At 37.3% G+C, this 22656-nt stretch overlaps 1 protein-coding gene across 1 annotated transcript in view; it reads right to left on the bottom strand.

The window, feature by feature from the left end:
- The window catches only part of EYS (eyes shut homolog), a 1110009-nt gene that overhangs the window by 958354 nt on the left and 128999 nt on the right, over positions 1-22656 (bottom strand). Inside the window, exon 3 of the mRNA XM_074819828.1 lies at positions 21230-21343. Coding sequence (XP_074675929.1) covers positions 21230-21343 — 114 coding nt within the window. The remainder of the gene's footprint in view (positions 1-21229; positions 21344-22656) is intronic.

The raw sequence follows: 22656 nt of genomic DNA, 5'->3' as shown, positions 1-22656 counted from the left end.
CCTCCACTATGTTCTATTTTGTGGTATCACCCTCTCTTCTTAAGTTATACAAAAAGTTATTATTGTCTTGGTTCTAAATCCTTCTAGTTCTTCAGGGATTATACTTATAAAACTGAACGTTGTTCAGGATAACATAGCTGTACAGGGCTATTAAAAAAAGAAAATGTTTTCTCTCTCCTGGTCCTATGGAAGGAAGTGGAAATGGTCTTGCTACTTTCTACTGCTTGCCATACTTCATATATATTTTATTAAATAAAAATTATTTCAGCAGTGTGCTTTGCAGCTGTAAGAGAAGCAGCATGTACCTTTCCCTTAAAAAAATATTTTACAGAACTGGCTACTTCATAAATGAATACTATTGATGCTATTCCCTTTCATGATGTATCTAGCAGATGTTGAAACAATGAAATAAAATTAACAATTAACTAAAATTAATGTCCAAATATTTTCTCATTCCCTGTTTCCCCATTTGTTCATATTGTTTGACTCATTCCCTTTTTATTTGCTAATGAGTAAAAACAACAGAATTTCTCCATCAGATTTTATGCATTTAACTGAGACATGCAAGTTAGTAGCTTGGTTTCTGTAGATAGCTTTGTTGTCAGTGGAGAAACAGACAATTCCAGGGCAGACCAAGTAAGATCAAAATGTATGTCTCCACTGTCTTCATATTATGATGGCGCTATAATCTGAAATGAACAACTGTAACAAAAATTGCCATAGCTAGATATTAATAATAATTAGTTAAGAATGTGATATATATACAGTGATATGCTTTTAAACATCAGTGTTGTGCACTGTGAACTACTGCAGACTAGACAGCTTTGTAAAAGTGAATAATCACAAGACTGTCACAGGGGTCCCTGAGAATTCAAAGCACAGGCTTTGAAAGTACAGAAACATATAAAAGACTGAAGTGCAATGCACACAAATGATTGATACAAAATTGTGTAACAAGCTAATGAAGCTTCTCATAATTCATAGCATGGCTAGAAGTGCCTTTATAGTGTACACAAAACTACATGAAAAAGAACTGATTCTGCAGATGCCATGCTTCAGAATTGCATATGCAGAGCTGATCACTCTGGTATCCTACAATCTATTGCTACATATCTAAGTATTGTTCTATTGCCATTAAAGGAAATTTTATTTAGTATTTGGTCTGAAGATTTTCAGACTCTGTTTGATTGGTCTGATTACCCATATTTAATGACTTTCTATTTAAATTAGATACAATATTTGAGTTAAGTAGACTCAAAATTATGCAGCTAATTCTAACTTCTTCAAAAGAAGTACAAGCATCTGGGGATTTTTTCATCTGTCATTGTGTTTTTCCAGTATACCAAAAATATTAATATACCTATACTCAGTGCCCTTCTGAGTATTGTTGTCTTCACAGTGCAACCTTACAACTCCTTGGGTTATTAGAAGGAAACTGTTTTATATTTGGAGGTAGCCTTTCTGTTTATCTTTCATATCTTCATTCCTGACAGAAGAAGGAAAAATATAGGGTGTTTTTTGCTTGATTGGTTTTGGTTTTTAATTAGGAATAATGTTTAAGTAAGTAGGTTCTATTACACTGTAGTAAATACATACTTTTGCGAAAAACACGTAACTGTCTTCAGGTCCCTACTGAAATAATAGATTTAAGTGTAATGCCTAACTTCAGAAAGGAAAGAAAACAAAAGAAAAAACAAAGAATTATAGATGAGTCACTTTACTATCAAGTCCCAGAAAAAGTCTGGAACAAAGCACCTAGAAAATAGCAAAGAGATTAATATATTTGGGGTAGTCTAGACTGAGGATGATAAAGCTGAATAGAGCTATAACCATCTTCAGATACATCAAAGACTGTTGCAAATAGGGAATACAGTTCTGTTTGCTATGTTCAAGTCATAGCACTAAACATAATTTTGCAAAAAAGATTTAAATCAGTTGTTAAGAAAACTTGTAATGATACAGATAGAACAGAATGTCTTGGGATCTTTAAGAACATGTGAGAAAAACATTGGCAGGAATGATTGTAGTGGTTTAACCTTGGCTAAGGGCAATGCTCACCCCGTGTCTTGCTCACTGCCCCTCCTCAACAGGACAAGGCCAGAAAATAGGAAGAACAACAGGAATGAGAGCTTATGATTGAGATAAGGACAGGCAGGTTGCTTACCAAGTACTGCTCTGGGCAAACCAAACTCAACTTCAGGAAAATGAATTTAATTTATTGGTAATTAAAATAGATTTAGGCAATGAGAAACAGACATTAAAACTATACCTTTCCTCCCGCCTCTCCCAGGCCCAACTTCACTCCACTCCAGACCTCTATACACCCTGCAGGGAAAAACCTACTCCACTGTGATGACTTCACAGACTGCAGGGGAATCTCTGCCCCAGCTCCTGAAGCACCTTCTCCCCTCCTTCTTCTCCGACCTTGGCATTCATAGGGCTGTTTCTCACACATTTTTAACCTTCACTCCTCTATGCCTGTGCAGCATTTGCCCTTTCTTAAATGCATTTTCCCTGAGGCACCACCCTCTTGGCCGGGGGGCTCAGCCGTGCCCTGCTGTGGGTGGGTTGGAGCCGGCTGGAACCAGCTGCGTCCGGCACGGGGCAGCCCCGGCCGCTCCTCACAAAGGCTGCCCTGCAGCCCCAGCAGCCAACAGCTTTCAACAGACACCTCTTATGATGATAAATATAGCTAAACCCCCTGAAGGAAAGGGATGAGTTCTAGATTACTTTTTGATATCTTGCCTTCTGTTTTCTGTGATAATTTTACATCTTTTAAAATGATGATAGTATCAAGTAACAGTACCTTCTTTTGGAAGTATAAAAGCTCTTTGTAAAGATGATGTTTTCTTTTCTCCTAGTTGTATTTTTCTATAGTAAAATCCGTAGTTGCATCACCTGCAGTGCCATTATTCACACTCTGATAGTTTTAAAAGGTTTACAAATGTTAATTTCATGTTTTTTATCATACATGGAAAATGATACTGATCAGGTTAAGAACAATAATAACGCAAGTTAGTGATTTACGCCTACATCTGAAATGTCAATCAGTTTTGTTTGTACTTTTTACATACTGCTATATATTGTGTTGGATTTGTATATGTATGGTGAGGTTTTGGTAGTGGGGTGGGCTACAAAGGTAGTCCCTTTGAGAAGCTTCTTAGAGCTCCCCCGTCTCCACGTCAGACCCACCCCTGGCCAAGGCTGAGCCAATTAGTGACAGTGACTGTGCTTCTGTGATAATATATTTAAGAAAGGGAGCCTGAGAGAAGGAGGAGTTGTGAGGGAAATACCTCTGCAAACACCAAGATAAGAGAAGAAAGAGGAGGACCAGGGGAGGTGCATGGGAGCAGAGTTTCCCTTGCAGCCTGTGGTGAGAGGGCAGGCTGTACCCCTGCAGCCTGTGGAGGTCACCGGTGGAGCGGATGCCCACCTGCAGCCCGTGAAGGATCTCTCACACCAGAGCAGGTGGCTGTGCCAAAGAAGGCGGGGACTCTGAGGGGAGCCCACACTTGAGCAGTCTGTTGCTGGGAGGACTGCAACATATGGGAGGGTACCATGCTGGAGCAGTTGGTTAAGAGCTGCAACCTATGGGAAGGACTCACATTGGAGGAAGTTCATGGTGGACTGTCTCCTGTGAGATGGACCCCATGCTGGAACAGAGGAAGAGTGTGAGGTGTTCTACCCCTGAGGAAGAAGGAGTGGCAAAAACAACAGATGATGAATTGCCTGCAACCACCATGTCCTGCCCCCCTGTGCCAATGGGGGAGAGGAGGTAGAGAAATCGGGAGCAAAGCTGAGCCCTGGAAGAAGGGGAGAGGGGGAAGGTGTTTTTAATATGTGGCTGTATTTCTCACTGTCCTACTCTGATTGGAAAATTAAGTGGTGGTGGTGTTTGAATTAAATTGTTGTTCTTTTTCTTCCCCTAATGAGTCTTTTTTGCCCATGAACATAGTGGGCAAGTCATTCCTCCCTGTCCTTGTCTCAATTTCTCCTCCCTATCCGTGAGGGGAAAGGAGTGAGCAAGCGGCTACATCGTCCTCAGTTGCCCTCTGGGCTCCAGCTACAGCAATATTTTAGCACTTTAGATATTCTGCTATTTTCCAAAGTCTAAATTTAGTACATAAACATAATGTAAGGTTTCTTCAAGAAGATCTGTTTTCCAGAAGACCATTTTTAATAAGTATTATTTGTATAGTCATCAAGAGTATTGAGATACTAACCATATTCTTCCACTTCTTGCTTTTGAGGACTCATGGTAATATTTTATATAGTAAGTCCTTTATCAACATGCACCTCTTTTAAATCACATGAATAAAACTATTTACAATCAGTTGTTGAAAAATATCATTTAAATATGTAGTTTAGTCCAAACACATCATCAGTGTCAAATAAAATAGCTCTTTCAGTATAGCTGATTCATTTTCTAAGTTAAAAAAGAAAAAGATAACTGCACTAACAGGAGGCAAAAGAAGACACAAGAAAAATGGTATGAGATTTGTAGATGATTTAAAGCAGAAAATAGTAAATGTGCCTGACCTTATTAGTATATTAAATCTATTTTATCCTTTTCATAAAAAAGACCGTTTTTTACGCTTGAATGTACTTGCTACAGAGTAATTCACAAGTGAAATATAAAGATGGGAAAATAACTAATCAGATGCATAATTCTATGAAGTCATAATTACTGAAACTAAGATATTGCGATCATCACCAGTTGTTACATGTGCTGAGATTCTTCACTCATCTGCCTGGGACTGTGGGTTTTTCAGGAACACAACTTCTTCCCAGGAGCATTAAGAATTGCAAAAGGTACCTCATTATACAAATCTTGAGATGTTGCAGCATGACAAAATGAACAACAAAATGTTCTAATGAGCAGATGGGTACCATTAGCTTGCAGTCAGCTTTGATGCCATAGTGAGGCCTCTGAGAAATTCCCTAATCTTTTCTTCCCACCCACCCACCCTCCCTCCCTCTTTTCCTTTCTTCCTTTCTTCCTTTCTTCCTTTCTTCCCTCTGTCTTTCTCTCCTTCCTTTTCCTTTCTCCTTCAATTTCCTTCCTTCCTCTTCCTTCCCCCCTCCTTTCTCTCCCTACTTCCCTTCTTTCCTTCCTCTCCCACTTTTCCTTCAGCTGATAACGTTCAAGATATATGTATTGAATTTTACCTCACAGATAAACAATATAAACAATACAAAACAAGACAGTAGGGTTTCTACATGGCATGTGCATACATGCTGGCACCTTTTGTTACATCTGCATCATGCGTAATTCATAGTAAGACATCCCTTTACTGTACATGCCCATTCTCAAGGCATATGCTTTGACTGCTTTAAAACTATAGTCAGTATTTGTCTATCTGGGAACTCTTTAGAGCTTAGGCTGCTGTTGTTGTTATTAACCATAAAGTAGTGTGCCCTCAGAATATCTCCTGCTGATAGCAAGTGGACTTGGCTTGTCTAGTCATGATTATGCCTTCCTGAAATATCAAAAAACTGTTAAGCTGTAATGGCTTTTGTATTGCAAGGTTTCCAATCTGTATCATTTCATCAAGATATATGCATCAGTGCAGTTTAAGTGTTAGGACCTATAGGACAGTGAATATGTCTTTAATGGGCTACAAGTCTTTTGGACTTGTATTAATCTGTATCAATTATAAATTAATTTTCAAGAAAAGATAAAAAACTTGTCAAATATTTTTGATATCAGTATTGCCTTATGCTACTTGCTAAGTCATGATGCCAGCTTACATTTCCCAAATGTTATATCTCGCTTGGTTCATCCTCCAATGTAAATTTTCCTGGTTGGGTAAGACTGAATTATTGTGGCTCTTGGATACAATTTGCATCTGTGTTCTCTTGTGGATTTTGTAGACTGTAGACACAATCTGACTGTAACTTAAGAGCTTCTATTATTATACTCATTGTCACAATATTATGTTGATATTACTTAAATAAAAACTACTGTAGACCCTGGACTCGACAATATTGGGTTCATTTTTCTATCTATTCAGAGCAATTATGTGAAGTACTTGAGGAAAATACAGGCAGAAATTCTACCTCCAGCCTACACAACCCACCTCTGTGCAGATTTCCAAGTTTCTTTGAATACAAATTTGTATTCTTAACATGTGTCTTTAACAATTGTTTCCTACCATAATTGTTTTAAACAGAAAGTGAACTGCAATTGCATTCAGATTAAAATGAGCAGACAGATTTGTAGAGAGAAAATTGCTATGAACAGCTATGTTAGGTATCTGAAGAAAACAATGGGATTGAGAAAGTGAAAGAAAAAAACCCCATCTTATTATGCCTTTGTATGCATATTACCTTTGAATATTAGTACAGAAATCCTAGAACACTGAGGCTATAAAAATTTCTATGTTGTTGTGAAACAAAATTTTAAAATATACTTTATGTGGTTCAAAACTCAAAACCCTGTGGAAGTGCTTATTTTTCTCCACAATTTTCACTTTTGTTACTGAAGTTGTCTTTAATTCATCCAGAGGTAACGTTAAGAGAGATCTTTCTACAGGGTGTTTGACTATGCTAAATATTTAGTTAAATGACTAGGGTTAAGATGCTATAAACTGGAACTTCTGTCTTCTAAAAAATTTCACAAGACTTAGGATCTGGCCCTATCAAATAAAAGGCTAACCAAAAATAGATTCTGTGATAATCAATATCCTATATTCATTCAGTCATGTTGTTTGGGTTTGGGTTGGTTTTTTTGCTTGTTTGCTCTTTTTATTTTTAATGCATTTATAATGTAGGACTACAGCTGTGAAGCCACAGACTTTACCTTGTATTAATTAATAGGACATGGAAAGCAGGTAAAGACTGATTGTGAGAGACACCTTTATCTTTATATACAAATGTCTAAAAGGAAAGGAACATCAACTTGACATAAATCAATCTAAATTATATTCTTAGTAAAATTAAACTTGTGAAATACATTTAACTGAATCTCAAAAATATTTTTGTTGTTCCTTTTATTTTATTATCTATACATAAAAATGTAATGTTTAACTATTTCTAGAACTGTATTTTTTTGTATGTAGGCAACTAGAAAAGCTACCTGCACCTAGAGATAGCATTTCTTTTTCTTTCTTGTAATTTATGAACATTTAGATGTGTTCAAATCTTCCAAGGCCTTGTTAAAATATCAGTAGTCTGTATGTGTATATATATATGTGTATATAAAAGATAATTACAATAGTAATATTGAATATATTTGTAAATGCAGCATTTGAATCAATTCCTATAAAGTCTCGGGTTTTGATTTCATAAGAAATCTCAGTTTTAAACATCAGTTGATTTCATAAGAAATCTCATTCAAATCCAGTTGCAATGTATTTTTAGAACAAGTTGGTAATATAAGCTATTGACTGAAACTCATGGCAAAAATCACTGTAGGCCACACAGTAATGCATGTAATTAGTCTTTTTTTATATATTCCAAAATTATTATTGCTCTGTCTTTTTCTCTTTTAATAGAATTCTGACTTTCCCAACTGTAATATCAAACACAAAATTTTAAGACTGGAATGTAAAGGAAGTGTGAAAGAAAAAGCCTATGGCCCTGATTCAGCAAAATACTTAGGAAAGTATGTAATTGAGTCTAGTCATCCACTTGCATGTCCATATGCACTTATAACGCTTGTATGAAGCTCTTTTCTTGAAGTGTCCATGAGCTTCAGTCAATAACACAGATAACACATAGTTACTGAGAGTCACAGTCTGTTTCTGTAGTAATTAACTAAAGAAAGGAAGGGCTCAGTATTTTGCCACGGAGAAGTGGAACAATACTTTCATTTAAAACACTGAAAAAATTAACAACTTAAAAATTATCACAGATTGTGTTTTAATTGTTGATTTCATTTATGCCTAATCTGTGAATAATAATAAAAAAGGGAACAAACAAAAAGTCAGCAAAGAACACAGCCAAAGGGAGCCAAGAAAATCCTGACCACAGTAAGATGGAAATTTCCTTGATTTGAGAGAGATTTGGGATATTTCCAGGATATTTGCTTTTTTATTTCTTCCTTCTAGATTGAGCCTAGAAAAAAATAACTTTGACGTTCTTCCTCATTCAAGCAGTAAAGACACCCTGGAGCAAAATGACTTGTTTTCATCATCCTTGTTGTTCAGAGGACAGATGTGTAAATTGTCTTTTCTCTTACTTCTGCATCTTTTCATTTGTAAGAGGAAGAGCAGAAATACAATCATTCTTGGTGCATATTCATCATGGTAAGGATAAATAATCATCCTTGAAGTCTGCTTTAACAAGGTAGAAGGTAATCAAGCAGGGGCATGTCAGCTAAAGACTAGGATGACATAAAATTACAGTAAAAGCCTCTTCCTTCTCTGAATAAAATGGTTGCAGAAAACTATATATAGGCGAGGGAGACTTCAGATAAAACAGAAGGAAATAATTACTTCTTCATTGCATGTCTTTACTTGTTTCTCCAAACCTTCATTTTGGATGACATTCCAGTTGTTAATGGACTTTTCTTTTTACCTTTCACCACCTCAAATTATATTAAAAACTGAGAGGATGCAGATAGAAATGTTGAAAGAGGTATAAAACATCACTTCTCTCGAATCAGGCAATAGTTTTTCAAGAAAAAAATAGACAAAAGATTTTCCAAAGGCAAATTAAAAATAACTACTGTTATGTACACATGATATTAGATTTTTTTAAATTAATAAGAAATCTATGGATTTACTGAAGATATTTATTTTATAAACATATTTCCTAAATTCTAGTGAAGTTTTTCTGTGGTAAATCAAAATCTATGTATGTTTTGAAGTATTTCCACATACAGATATCATATGAAAGGAAGATTTATTAAATCGGTAAGTCGGATTTCATCTTTTCTCCTCAACTGTTATGTCAACTAGAGATAATAGTACTTGGATTTACATTCTTTCTAGGAGATAAATGGATAACATCAGAATTCTTAATTCTAATGATTATTTGCAGAATTAATTTCATAATCACTGGAGAGTAAAAAAAGGTGAGATGCCTGCTCAAAAACTGAAACTCTGGCAGCAGCCATACATGTGGCCCCACCACCTTCAAGGACACAGCTTCATTTGACTGTCCATGTAACTGCTCTCTTTGCATAACATCGGCAGTTTTTAGAGCTCCTTTCTTACTTTAACTGCTGCATTTGTTGCCTCCCAGCTACCCCTTGAACCCATGCAGAAACTCATGGTGCATTATGACATGGCTGGGTGGAGTGTGTGTGTCTGTGGCTGTGCTGGTGGCCAGATAATCAGAGACGGTTTTCCTCCTGCATCAGAAGATATAGCTGAGGAGGTGGGGAAGGACATCTATGTGGAGAAGGTCTTCATTCCACCTGGATCCCAAGAAAACTTCAGTGTATGCATGATCCTCATTTCCATGTGGCCCTTCCACAGCTCTGCGTGTCTCTTTCCCTTGTCTGTACTTGGTAGTTTAGCCTCCCCTGTTAGCCCTCTCCCACTGAGCTGCAATGAGCAGGACCCCTGCCATGTGCTCTACCTCCACATTCAAGCAGTCATCTAAATACTCATGGTCACACACACATCAAGGGGAAGGATGGACAGGGTTTTTGTTATTCCACATCAGAGAATCCTCTGCAAGGTGCAATGCTACCCTAGGAATGTGTTGCACTTTCTCTTCAGGGCACAGTCAGAAGACTATCCTTCAGCCAAGGAAGGAAGGACATTAGCCCCTCAAATATCAAAGGAAGGTTCTTTTTTTTTCCCCCAGCTCTACTATCCTTCACTACTCAGTAACAACTCAAACTCTTCTATGTTTCCTTTCTAATCTATTTTACTGACCCTTTCCATATCAGTAAATCTATCTCTTACCAGTCTTCCATGTTATCCTCCATATCTTCTAAGTCAGCACTGAACATGGATTTTCATCTCTTTCTTTTTCTGTTACTCCATACTTAATTTCCTACTAGTCTTCACTTACTGGAAATTTACTTTTAGACGTGCTGCATGACAGAAATTTGCCCTTCCCCTAGTTTTGCAGGCCTGCAATGATCCCTTTCCCAGTGACTCCTTCCTCCAGTAGTACCAGCTGTAAGCTATTCATGATCACCAGTCATCTTAGGCCTGGCAGAGAGGGAGGAAATTGCTGGATCCACGGATAAACCTGACCCTTCTGCTCCACAAATGTACTCTGGAATGATGTGTCCATTGTTCTGATGTCTCTAATGAGGATAAGCTAATAAAAAACCCCTTGTATTTGAGGGAAAATTTTATCTCATCTGTCCTTATTTCCATTTTAAATTTACCTCCTTTGAGGCAGAGGGGATTACAGAAATTTGGTAAAAAATATCTTTTGTAATTCTGCACATAAAGGTTTTGGGGTATTTTTCTGTATAATGTGATTTACAGCTGGGAAACTCAAAATGAAAATTTAAACCTATAATCCTAAAAATGCTTTTAGCTAAAAATATATTTTAGGCTAGTATGAAGAATTTTGTGTGACTTTGCACAGAGCAGACACATTCTTATAAAGTGAAATGCTCAATTCATTGTTATGATAGAATCTTAAAATGAAAATGTTTTCTGAAGATTATATTTTATTTTCCAAGATTTTAATCTTTAAAAAGTGAATTATTAAATATTCATACTTCTATAAAATTATAAATTCAACTATGAACTATTTCAGCCCTGGTTGTGGTAATGTTAGAATATTGCAATGCTTGTACACTAACACCCAAAAAAAACCCCATGAAAATGCAATGTGTGGAGAGGGTTTTTTAATAAAGAATGTTGATCATGTCCACATTGCAATGTGAAAAGGTGGAAATAAAATCTTATTTCCTTTTAAAATTCTAGGTATTTTAAATATAGTATTTAAGAAGAGAGCATGCATGACAACAATGTTCTCATTACATTAGTACACTTAGGAGTATTACCTAAGTTTAGCTATCCATGACAGAAGAAAATACATGTGAGCTAAATGTCTAGAAACTTCTCATAATTAGGGGTAAGAGCTAGGTTAAGACCAATTGCTCTAAGAAAATTGCTCTGAGGAAATAAGATTTTTAGTCTGTAGAGGAACGCCACGTGTAAGTTATCTCTCAGGTTAAGATACGTAAATTTCTTAATTGTGTGGTTACATGGTTAAGTAGATCTATGCATGCATGCATGTGGTCTTCATGTTCCCACTATTTTAATTTGTGAAGTAGCTAATACCAGTCAGTGGAGCTTGGAGAGTGATCTACTTAACTCTAAGCATTGGGTATTTGGTGATTAAATCTTTTAGTTGCATTTTGTGTTGACTAGATATTTATTGAATGCAATAGGAACTTGGACACCTAGCTCTTATACCTACATGTAAACACTTAAATTCAAGAATTTTAACTTTACGGATGTCTAGCTGAGACACAAACCAGTGCTGGGTGAGATGAATATCCAGAGCCTTTCAAGTTCAAACTTGGTATTGATGACAACATTTTGCATGGGAGACCATGATATGGGTTTACAGGCTTGGCCATTCTGGTAAAAGTGCATTTTAATGATGACTGAATTATATCTCTGAAGAGGCTCATTTTTGTTCACTGAGGATCTGATTAAGAACACCAGCTGTTCTCAAAGGATAAACTCTTGCCATCCCTACTTATGTAAGACTAAGTCAATTGGTGTCATATAAACAGGGAACAGACATGAGCATTCCATGTTGGAGCCTCAGGTGTTGAGTTGTTCAGTCTCCTGACCCAAGTGTGTCTTCTCCCAGGGGTCACTAGAGGATGGAATATCATCCTCTTTCAAACATAAACCATTTGAGACGTGTAAGGAGGAGAGGAGCTGCAACTAAATATTACAGGGAGTTTTTTTATTCTTACAACTAGTTGCACTCACTGTGTTCTGTGATTCAAGTAAGTGTAGTACTAACAGACTCCTAATCAAGTGCAAAAAGTTTGTGTTTTTTCAGCTAGTAGGAGTTTGGAGAAATCCAGCAAATTTAGAGGTCATAAAGGGGATAGAATAATTTGGGTATTTCACTGCCATGGACATTCATACACTAGAGGTTCAGTCGCTTTACTCTTTAACGTCTTTTACAGGTTATTTCTAATTCCATTTTCAGTGTTATCAGTATTTCTTAGCTGGTAACAGCTATAAACAAAACCTTTTTTTTTTCTTACTACCTTTTGCAAAGCCCTGTGCAGACATTATTTTGTTTTCCTTGAAGAACTGTAAAAAAAAAAATTAAAAAAATAGAAATTACAGTAATAGAAAGTAATTTAAGAATTGCTAGTGACCATCTCTAGTGAAGGACAGGTATCCAAAGAGTGAAGACAACATGCTTTTGCAAAACTGAAAAGACAAGGAAAAAAACATTTCCTGAACTAAGTAATTTTGTAGTATTCTGCCCTGCATTTCATCAGCCAAACTTTTCACTTCATCACAGCTCAAGCAACATTACATCCCCAAAGCAACTTATTAGCAATATACTTAAAATCTGTACAGCACCCATGAATGTTTGCATGTGTTTCCAAGTTATTTTAGAGCTGACAGTCTTAGTTTTCTTATAATAGGGCAATTTCCACTTTTCACTGTAGAACTAAGTATTTTTCTTCATCTCATGGACAGTGATCTTCCCCATTTTCTTTTGATAATTTGTTATAATTAATTTTCTTAAAGAATTATTAGTTGGCATACTGTATTAGTGCAGTGAAATATACAGTTTACTTTCCAAGGTCTTGATTTACATTTAACCTTGGGAAAGGTCACTGGAATTTGCCTTGACATTACATTAATAATAGGGAAACTTAAGTACAAGTTAGCTAGCTCCTTTAAAAGGATTGCTGAGCTGCTCAGCATTTGAAGCTACTCTAGTAATAAACAGTAAACTGCAAGAAGCATACATGTCTGGTGTTGTCCCAGAGTAAATATAATGTCTATTGCGAAGTGCTAGAAGAGATATAACAGAGAAGTGGACTGAGAGCAGCTCTGTGTAGAAGGACTTGGGGATAGTAGTTGATGGAAAACTGAATATGAGCCAGCAATGTGCGCTCAGAGCCCAGAAAGCCAAACGTATCCTGGGCTGCATTAAGAGGAGTGTGGCCAGCAGGTCAAGGGAGGTGATTCTCCCCCTCTACTCCACTCTCGTGTGATCCCACCTGCAGTACTGCATCCAGCTCTGGGGCCCCCAACATAAGAAAAACATGGACCTGCTTGAGCGGGTCCAGAGGAGGCCATGAAGATCATCAGGGGGCTGGAGCATCTCCTTTATGAGGACAAGCTGAGAGCATTGAGGTGGTTCACCCTAGAGAAGAGAAGGCTCTGGGGAGACCTTATAAGTGGCCTTTCAGTACTTAATGGGGGTTACAGGAAAGACAGGGAGGGACTCTTTATCAAGGAGTGTAGTGATAGGACAAGGGGTAATAGTTTCAAACTGAAAGAGGGTAGATTCAGACTAGATATAAGGAAGAAATTCTTCACTGTGAGGGTGGTGAGACAGTGGAACAGGTTGCCCAGAGAAGCTGTGGATGCCCCTTCCCTGGAGGTTCAAGGCCAGGTTGGACGGAGCTTTGAGCACCTGTTCTAATGGAAGGTGTCCCTGCCCATGGGAGGGAGCTCGGAACTAGATCATATTTAAAGTCCTATGATTCTATTATATATTCAATCATTATATGGATTGAGTATACTTAATGTTGAGTTGATAAACTCAACAAATATGAAAATTCTAAATTAAATTGATTTATTTCTAAATCAGTTATGTTTTTCTATTAGTAAAGGCAAAAAAAACCCCTCTATAATGCAGAAAGATTATCAAAACTCATAAGAAGTTGTGAAAAATAGACTACTGAAATGTGTAATGAAATCATGTCAGGAGAGTACATTTAAGAAAAGTTAAACCTACTAGGTCAGACAAACTAATTCATGTAATTTGGTGTAGTTCCAACAAGTCTTTGTTGTGTATATATCTTTATTTCTTGCTAAGATAGATTGATCTGTTTCATGTTTGTAAGAGTAAATTATAGCTATTTGTACTAGCATTATCTAGCAGTCAAGTGACAATTGCCTAAACTGCTTTAGCCTCAAAAAACATGAAAAGTTCTGTCACATATTCTCATCACCTAACCTAAGGGCATTTACCTTAACTCTCAAACTAGAGTATTCCTTCATTGCTGATGTAGTCTTTTCAGGGCATCTGTTCCCTGAATCACTCTCTGGAAACACAAGCCCCTAGAAAAGATAGTCTTAATTAAGGTACCCTAATCAAACATGATGTGAATGAAACGTGAACTCACTGACTGAATTTGAAACAATTACTAAAGAAGTATGTGTAGTAGCTGGATCAGAGAACAAGGAGATGGGCTTTGCATTTTTATTTTCACATCTGAGTCCTATGTGACTGACAGATATTACGGTCTCTGTCTGTGGCAGACATACCCACCCTGACAAAGATGGGGCTTTCTGACTGTTGAAACATAGTGGTTGCTGACTCTTTTTGCACCCTTGTTTTCGTGTCTTTACAGTAATTGGGGACCTTAGACAATGAGAGCTGATATTGAGAGTAGATCAAATTTGGCTAGGGTATAAATGGAGTCCCACTGGGAAGCCATTTTGAGCCAGTCCTCTTTGGAGCAGAGAGCTTGCAGTTGAGGACTTTCCCATTGGGTTGGGATGCCACCCAAGGAAACTCCTCAAAGTTGAGGGCACTCACTTGTCAGGTGAGCAACTGCACATTTTGGATTGTCATTTAAATCCTAGGAATTCCTAAACTGGCTGTGTAGTAATAATTTCATCTCACGGACATCCACACCTGTGGTTTATTAATGTCTGCTGGAGTGCTAACTGATTTTTCTCAAAATAAATTTTTTTTTGAGTATTTTTCTTGTTTATGATTATCTTGACAGCCTCCACAACACTGGCATAGAATAGGTATGTAGTCTGGAGAAGAGCTGAGTCTCTTAATCATCAGATCAGTTTCATCTGTTATTAAGTTGCTTCACTTGGATACACAGAAAGTGAGGACAAATATTGTCTGCAGACCATGGTGAAAGTACAGTGGAACAAAGTGTCTACCAAATGGCAGTTTGCGACAGAGGTTAAATGCAACAACGGACGCTGAGGAAGACTAAAATTCTAACTTTGAAATTTCTTTTTTAAATTGTTTTAAAAGTAGGTTAAAAATAAATTGCAGAAAGAGCAAAGAAAAAAATAATCTGGAATTCCCTTACAGAAAGTATTTTATAATAAAAAATGAATATTTTTGTGATACTTGAAGCATGGGAGAGATGCAAACTCTGATTCTGGACATGCTGTCACACATTTTAGGGTACTTTTGAAACAAGCACGAAATATACGTGAAGTGATATGATTTTAAAAATCATCATAGCTTTATTAAAACCTCAAAAAACCCATGCATTTTCTTTCTACATTAAATGAACTACAGCCATTCCAGTGTTATTCATAAACATGGCCAAAATACTTGACCATACTTTCCTCATTCTAGTGACACTGAGCAGTGATCAGGGAATATTGCAAAGGATGTTTTTACAACTAAGGATCATAATCCCCATAATCTACAGTTTTCTCTGAGAGAATGACAAACTGTTTTCTTAAATCATAGTCATTTAAAAAGCAAACCAAACCACAACAAAACAAATCACAAATGAAATTAAAATAGCCTGGGAAGACATAATCTCTAATTTCCCTCTTCTCTGCCCCATTCCCACATCCCTGTTGCTATCATTTCTGCCCCCTAGAGAAACACTAAAAACCAAATTCTGTAGTAGGAATACCTCTTCAGGCTGACCTTTGTGCTGACATGATGGTGTAAGGGCTCAGGACTTGTTTGTTTTAATCCCCAGTGTCTGCTGCCTCCCCTTCAGCTCTAGGAATGGCCCCTCTGGGGAGAGAGTGACCCCACCCCCACATCAGCCACTACCTGACAAACCACAGGCTTTGGTGAGGGGCAGCTGGGGACTACTACCAGGCTGCAGCTGGCAGCCTGGGAGAAGGAAGCAGATAATGATATGAAAACACGTAAAAGTAGGCTGAGATGGACCCTTAACTGACAGGGGAGAAACATCCAACGTGAATGTCATGCTCCTCCCAATGAAGACCTCAGAATGCTGATGACTTGCTCTAAGTCTTGCCCCCTCTTCTTGAAGGAGATTGATATATTGCTGTTGGGACCAAGAGGAGCACTGGAAAGTTGAGCATAATTACCAAAGTGAAAAATAGATAGTAAGAAGGCATTTTTGTATAACATTTTTAGGGATATTATTAATAAAGCTTTGGGTATTAATTTGGTCTATGAGTATTAGTATTAGATAAATTGAACTATTAGGCTGTTAAAACACTAATTGTACAAACAATAAATTCTTCTCTCCAAATATGTATAGTGAAGTCCTTTTACAATTACGACCTTTTTCAAAGTACTGCAGCTGTAATTCACTGATTAAGTGAACATACCATTTTAAACTAAAGCACCTGGATGATGGAGCTCTAGCAAAGTGGCTCCAAGTAAAACCACCTCATTCTTATAGTATCTCCTGTCCCACAAGTGAGGAGCGAATTCATTATGGCCTGTAAAGAGGTTAATTGGACCATTGGGGAAGGCAAGAAATGTAGGTCTCCCTTACAGGAATATGTGAAAAAAGCCAATAATCTCAAGTGTTCTACAGAGGGTTAGTTTTTAATCACTTCTTTTACCTCCCATCTTCCCACCTAAGTAGCAAAAAGCCCCCCAGATTCAACAAAACATAGTCAAATGGAAAACTACTCCTCTTAATCCACCAAACACTTTCTAGGGTAAGCACACTAAGCATTACCATTACAGAGGTAGTTAAGATATTGCTGTTTCTTGTAGGTTGTGAATGAGTCACACTGATTTTCTGTGCATCCTCAGAACAGGACCACAACATCCATCAGAATTTCTGAGACATCCTCTTTGTTAGGGGATGTATAAAAGGCACCTCCTCTGGTGGGCTCTGGGGCTTGAGGAGCCTCCTTCCCAGCTGCTGGAGCCCAGCTCAGTGCACCAGGAGGCCTGGGACTCCCTCTGACCTAGGCCAATAGATGCAGCTGTTGCTTTCCTGTTTGCAGGTGTGGCAGGTGCATCCGCCCAGTGAAAGCAGAGCTTCTTGGCTGCTGAAGTGTGGCAGCTTCTGGCTGTCTTTGTTTTCAAGGTCTCGCGGTAGTTGAGACCTTTGACCAATGGGAGCCGCTATTGACTACAGGTCAGATTCGGCCTGGGTATAAATGGAGTCCCCTGGGGGAGCCATTTTGAGCTCGTCCCCCTGGAGCTGCACGCTGCAGTTGAGGACTCTCCCCTTGGGTTCGGGACGCCACCCAAGGAAACTCTTCGAGGTGCCTGGTGTCGGGACGCTGCCCTGAGCACGTCCTCGAGGTTGAGAGCCCTCACTTGTCAGGTGAGTGTAGAGTGTTTTGGGTTGTCGTTAAACCCTAGGTAGTGAAGTTTTGTTTGCGTTTGGGGTTGCCGTTAAACCCCTGGGGTGTGAGGCTTTGTTTTACGTTTCAAGTTCCCGTTAAAACCCAGGAAGTGAAGTTTGCATTTGGGGTTACTGTTTAAACCCCTGGGGAGTGGGGCTGTGTCAAGTCTTTTGGGTTGTTGTTAAACCCCAGAAAGTTATTCTGTTCTCCTCTTGCGGACATCTGAATCTGTAACTTACGGAGAGCTGGTTGGTTGTTTTATTAAAAAATAAATTTATTTATTTTTTTAAAATTGGTGGTGGGTTGCTCATTTGGAAGCCTCTGTAACAGCAGGCTCAACCAGTAGCAAAAATGAACATGTATGCCAGAGATGCACACATGCAGAGGACACTAACACAGCTGCTACATAGACTGCCCACAGACAGGGCACTGCCTTTAACAACACCCACATATAACACTACCAGAACTCACATAAAACATATGTATGAACAGCCAAATCCCAGTCCTCCTCTCTGATCAGGATTGAAGCTTGCTAGTGAAAGCACACAGCCCCTTACTCTCTAGTTCAAAAGGACAGACACATTCGTGGACCCCTTGAATAGCAGTGTGGGACCTCACCTCATCTAATATTGATGCCCAGATCCTGGGACTTCTACTCACCATATAGTGCAGGTTCAAGTCTGCTATTGAATTACACATGCACATACATGCATGCACACACACATGTGTGCACACACCAGGTTAGGGGAAAATATAAACATTCTGGTCTTCCCAGTGGCTTGTGCCTGGGCTCACAGGTCCTATCACTCATGGTCCCCTCTCCACTTGCTGATTCTGGGACTCTCACCTGTTCCAATTGGTACCAGGCATGGAAACCACCATCACGCAAGGTCTGGTGACAGTCACTGGCACTAAATTCACTCACTGCAGACATGCACCCTTATGATCTGTGGTCTCACTTCAGCTGCTGATGCCGAGACCCTTTTTCATGCCAGCTGCTGGCACCCAGACATTAGGACCACTATCACCAGTGATCTAACTCCAATTGCAGACCCCAAATTCAGTCACTTTCATCTCTCCAGTTTCTGGCATCTAGACCTTACAGCACTCACAGATGGGGAGAGAGTGGGAGTACATGGGATGAGAGTTAAAAGATTTAATAAGAAGAATGGATAGACTACAGTGAATTTGTGCAGGGCTCAGTCAGACAAGTGTACTGACCAGTGACTACTTACACAGTACCAGCCTATTTTACACCTCCCTCCTCTCTACACCCTCCCCATCCTTGTTTCACCCAGATCCCCTTCCTCTAAACATTCTGTAATAAGTCTAAGGATGCAAATTCCGAAATGAATTGGAGTATTAAATCATAGGAATAATGACATGCCTAATGTTAGCTGTTTGTTATTAAGTTATGTTAAAAATGTTCTTCCAGGAAAGAGTGAAGAGTTTTGAGAGCTCAGTGAATAAACTAAACCATTAATAAAAAATAAAAATAGGTAACTGATATATAAATATGTTAATATGTAAAAATACATATAGGTCTAATAAATCCATTCTATGATTGCGAACATAACAACTTGGACAAAGCAACTTTTTCTTATTTTGAATAAATATTTGTAAATAATATTTCTAATTATAAATACAAAATAATTTTATTACCATTTTATTTACATCTCATCAATTTACAGTAACAAGGATATTTCATACTTTCATTCAGATCATGTGAACTAATTACTGCCAGTGTCTTACATAATTTTGGAGAAAGGGCATGTCAAAGTTTATCAAAACTTAAACATTGTTTGCACAATCTTGGTATTATGTTGTGTTTTCTGTGGTTGCTGCCAACCTCACACACTTAGAATAGCATTCGAGATACAATATTCATAATTACACAACTCATCTTGTCTGAGAACACAATACAGTCATGATGGAATAACAATAGAAGAATGTCTGTTTTCATAGAAAAATATCCGTTTTCACATGGATGGGGTTTTTTTAGCTAACTATTCTTGAAATTGCCCTAGTGCTAGCAAAAACTTTTACACAGCATCACAGGAAGAAATGTAGACTTAAAACAACCACATTTGGTCAGAAAATGTTTTCAAAATTATACTGTATGTTAGTCAACCAGTCCTGTTGCAAGGTATGCTGATGTACTACATACTTTCCTGTCATAACAGGACCTCAGGCAATTTATATCAGAGCAAGAAAAAAGATGTAAATTCCTGAAAGTCTGCCTTCTCCTCCCATGATACTTATTATTCTTAGGAAAAAAAAAAAGAAAAAAAAAAAAAAAGAAGGGATTCTCCATTTTCTTTTATCTAACTGGAGAATAAAAAGGGAGCTAATTCACACTTACAGTCTCCTGTTTTTCTCAATCCTTACCAGCTACCTGGAGAGTAGATTGCAATGATCACTGTCATCCACTAGAGTTGAGTGTGTTGAACTGTTTTCATGTCTTTATGGGTTTGAGTTTACTGTATCTGGAAGGGTGTTCCTCCTGTCTCCTCCCCCGCTCTCCCTCATTAGGCTAAAATTGCAAGGTTACAAAAGATTTTTGTAGGGGAAATTTCAAAAGCAACATGCCCACATAATTTGGGTGAAAGGGACAAGAGTAAGTGTTCTAAAAAGATATAGACCATGCATGGGGGAAAAGCTAGTTCTAGAAAACTTTACTAATGGACTTTCCTCCTTTGAAAAAAATGTGTTTTTTCAGTTTTCCGAGAATGATGCTGACCCTGACACCCTCTACAGTGAAGGAAAGGGAGGAAAAGGAGAGTAATATAAAACAGATTTACTAGGAATTTAGAATTAAGCATGTCTATCCCATTTTTAAAATTATATTTCTACACAGACTTAACTAAAATGTCAACAGGAATGTTCAGTCTTTCACTATGAAAATAAAGATTGTCTCTTGGACTCCTCTAACTCCCTTATCCTTTTTTTCTTCTTCTTTGTTTTGTTTTTCTTTTAACTTTACATCTCAATGTAATGATTATTTTATATTCTATGATTGTCAGGGATAACTGATGCTTCCAAGAAGAGACATTTTTAAAAGTTTTACTGTCCTTGGATATTCAAGTGCTAGCTTTATACTTAGCTCATTCTTAAGGAATGTTCTTCTGAGTATTGCTACTTCTCTTATACCAACACAGGAAATCTCTGATGTGAAGTACAAGAATGAATAGTGTTTTAAGTTTGGCTGCTATCCTGACCCCCCCCAAAAAGTGTTTACAATAGGATGGCTTTAGATACATTTTCTGATTCAAGCTTTTCTCATGAAAACATCTTATTTGTCTAATATATCATAAGTAAACTGATTAGCTTCTGAGAGTTGGGGTTTTTTCCATTCATACACACCTAAATCACGAGATTATTGACTCTAAATTATTTCCATCTTATTTTTTTAGCACATCTATTAAGAGGATGCTGAAATTATGAATACAGGTGTCATGATCATCCTAAATCATCCAGCAACAACTTCTGATCCCTTTTTTGTGAACTCTGTATTTGAGAACCAGTGAGTTAATGATTATGAGTCTTTTGTCGTACTGCCAATAGGAGAATGGTACTCATGGATGAAAAGCCTCTATCATTTATATGGTATTACTTAGTACATGAACATTTTAGAATAGTTACATGAAAGTTTGATTTCTTTATTTTACACAACCTATTTTTAAACAATCTAAGGAAATTGCAAATTGTTCAACAATAATCTAAAATAACTGTTTATGTAAAGCAAAAGTTCACACTGTTATAACACAGGAAACCATTATTATAAGACAGGAAGCAAAATTGTTTCTTACCTGTAAAGCCTTTGTCGCATTCACAAAGAAAAGTGTTTGGAGTAACATTGCTGCAGTTACCATTGAAACATGTATGGGGCTGGCACTGTCCATCTATTTCTGTACAATTTTTACCTATTTAAAAGGGATAATAGGAATATTGAACTTTAGTAAATATTTATATTTTCTCCTGAAATGTCAAATTTATGTGTAAAATAAAACACTGTATTTAATAGATAGATGGATGGATAGCTAGGTATTTGTGCTAATGTTGTTTGTTAGTTTTCACCAAAACTACTGAAGTTCTAAAACAAGACAGAAAGTTATTCAGCTGCCATAATATGAGCTACTGTGCTCAACCTCATCTGCTATACAGTTACAAATTCACATATAGTTTAAGATGCAGAAATGTTATTAGTACTGTAGTATTTGTTTCTTTTTGATATGAATCTAGCTTACAGTTTCTTCCAGCACAGCAAACAAAAGATGTTCTCATGTGGAGTCCAATTTGACTGAGTTTTTCTTAATATGCAGCTTTCTGAAAATTATAATTCCAATTATCAGTTGTTTATGCTATTACAGCATATGGGTCTAAATACTGTATAATTATGCTTGCCACTTGAATTGTTGCTATGACATTATTCACACTTCAACAACTTTTCAAATTTCTAATAGACTTTATATTATGGGAGGCACTTTTTTCCTCCATTACCCTTGTGTAGTCATGTACATAATATATGATGGTTTAAACTCCCAGTTCTTCTTGTTTACATGCAGTTTATTTATTGTACCAGTACTGCCAGTACAAAATTATGGCATTAGCCAACACTGTCCCATATAAGCTAACAGAATATTTTAAGCATTGCTTGTTGATAACATTAAACATGATGATTGCTTTAAACAGAATTGCTTGTGAATCTCTACAGTAATTTGAATTAAAGTAGTACCAGACAATTTTTTATATTATTATTTTCAAAGCATTGTACACAGCCCCCAGAAATCATAAAAAATATAGAAAACATACTGGATACCATCAACATTTGCCACTGTTTTACTAAACTTTGAATAATTATAAAAATGCTTTTATCATAACATTGACTTATTCATACCTACATAATCTTCTATTTGCAAGTGCATTAGTAACCAAATTATTATGCAGTTTGGAAAGCAATTAAAAATAAATTACAGCAACCTTTATGCAACATAACCTTCATTTCTGTTTTCTATGAACCTCACTCGTTCCTGACTCATCAGCTGTGTTTCACAGCATAGCATCGTTATTGCGAGAGCACAGAAGTGCCGTCCATCAAAGAAGCATTGTTAGAAGAGCTACAACAATCCTTTTTGTGATGTGAATAAATATCTCTTATACTTTCTAAAGGATTCCCAAACTCCATTAGTATGAATGCAGGAACAATATACCCATAATTTCCTTCATTCCCTTTTTC

This window comes from Strix aluco, chromosome 3 (genome assembly GCF_031877795.1).
Source record: "Strix aluco isolate bStrAlu1 chromosome 3, bStrAlu1.hap1, whole genome shotgun sequence".
In the NCBI taxonomy this organism is placed as follows: domain Eukaryota; kingdom Metazoa; phylum Chordata; class Aves; order Strigiformes; family Strigidae; genus Strix; species Strix aluco.
The sequence above is the reverse complement of the archived record's forward strand: the minus strand, read 5'-3'. Positions and strand labels throughout refer to the sequence as shown.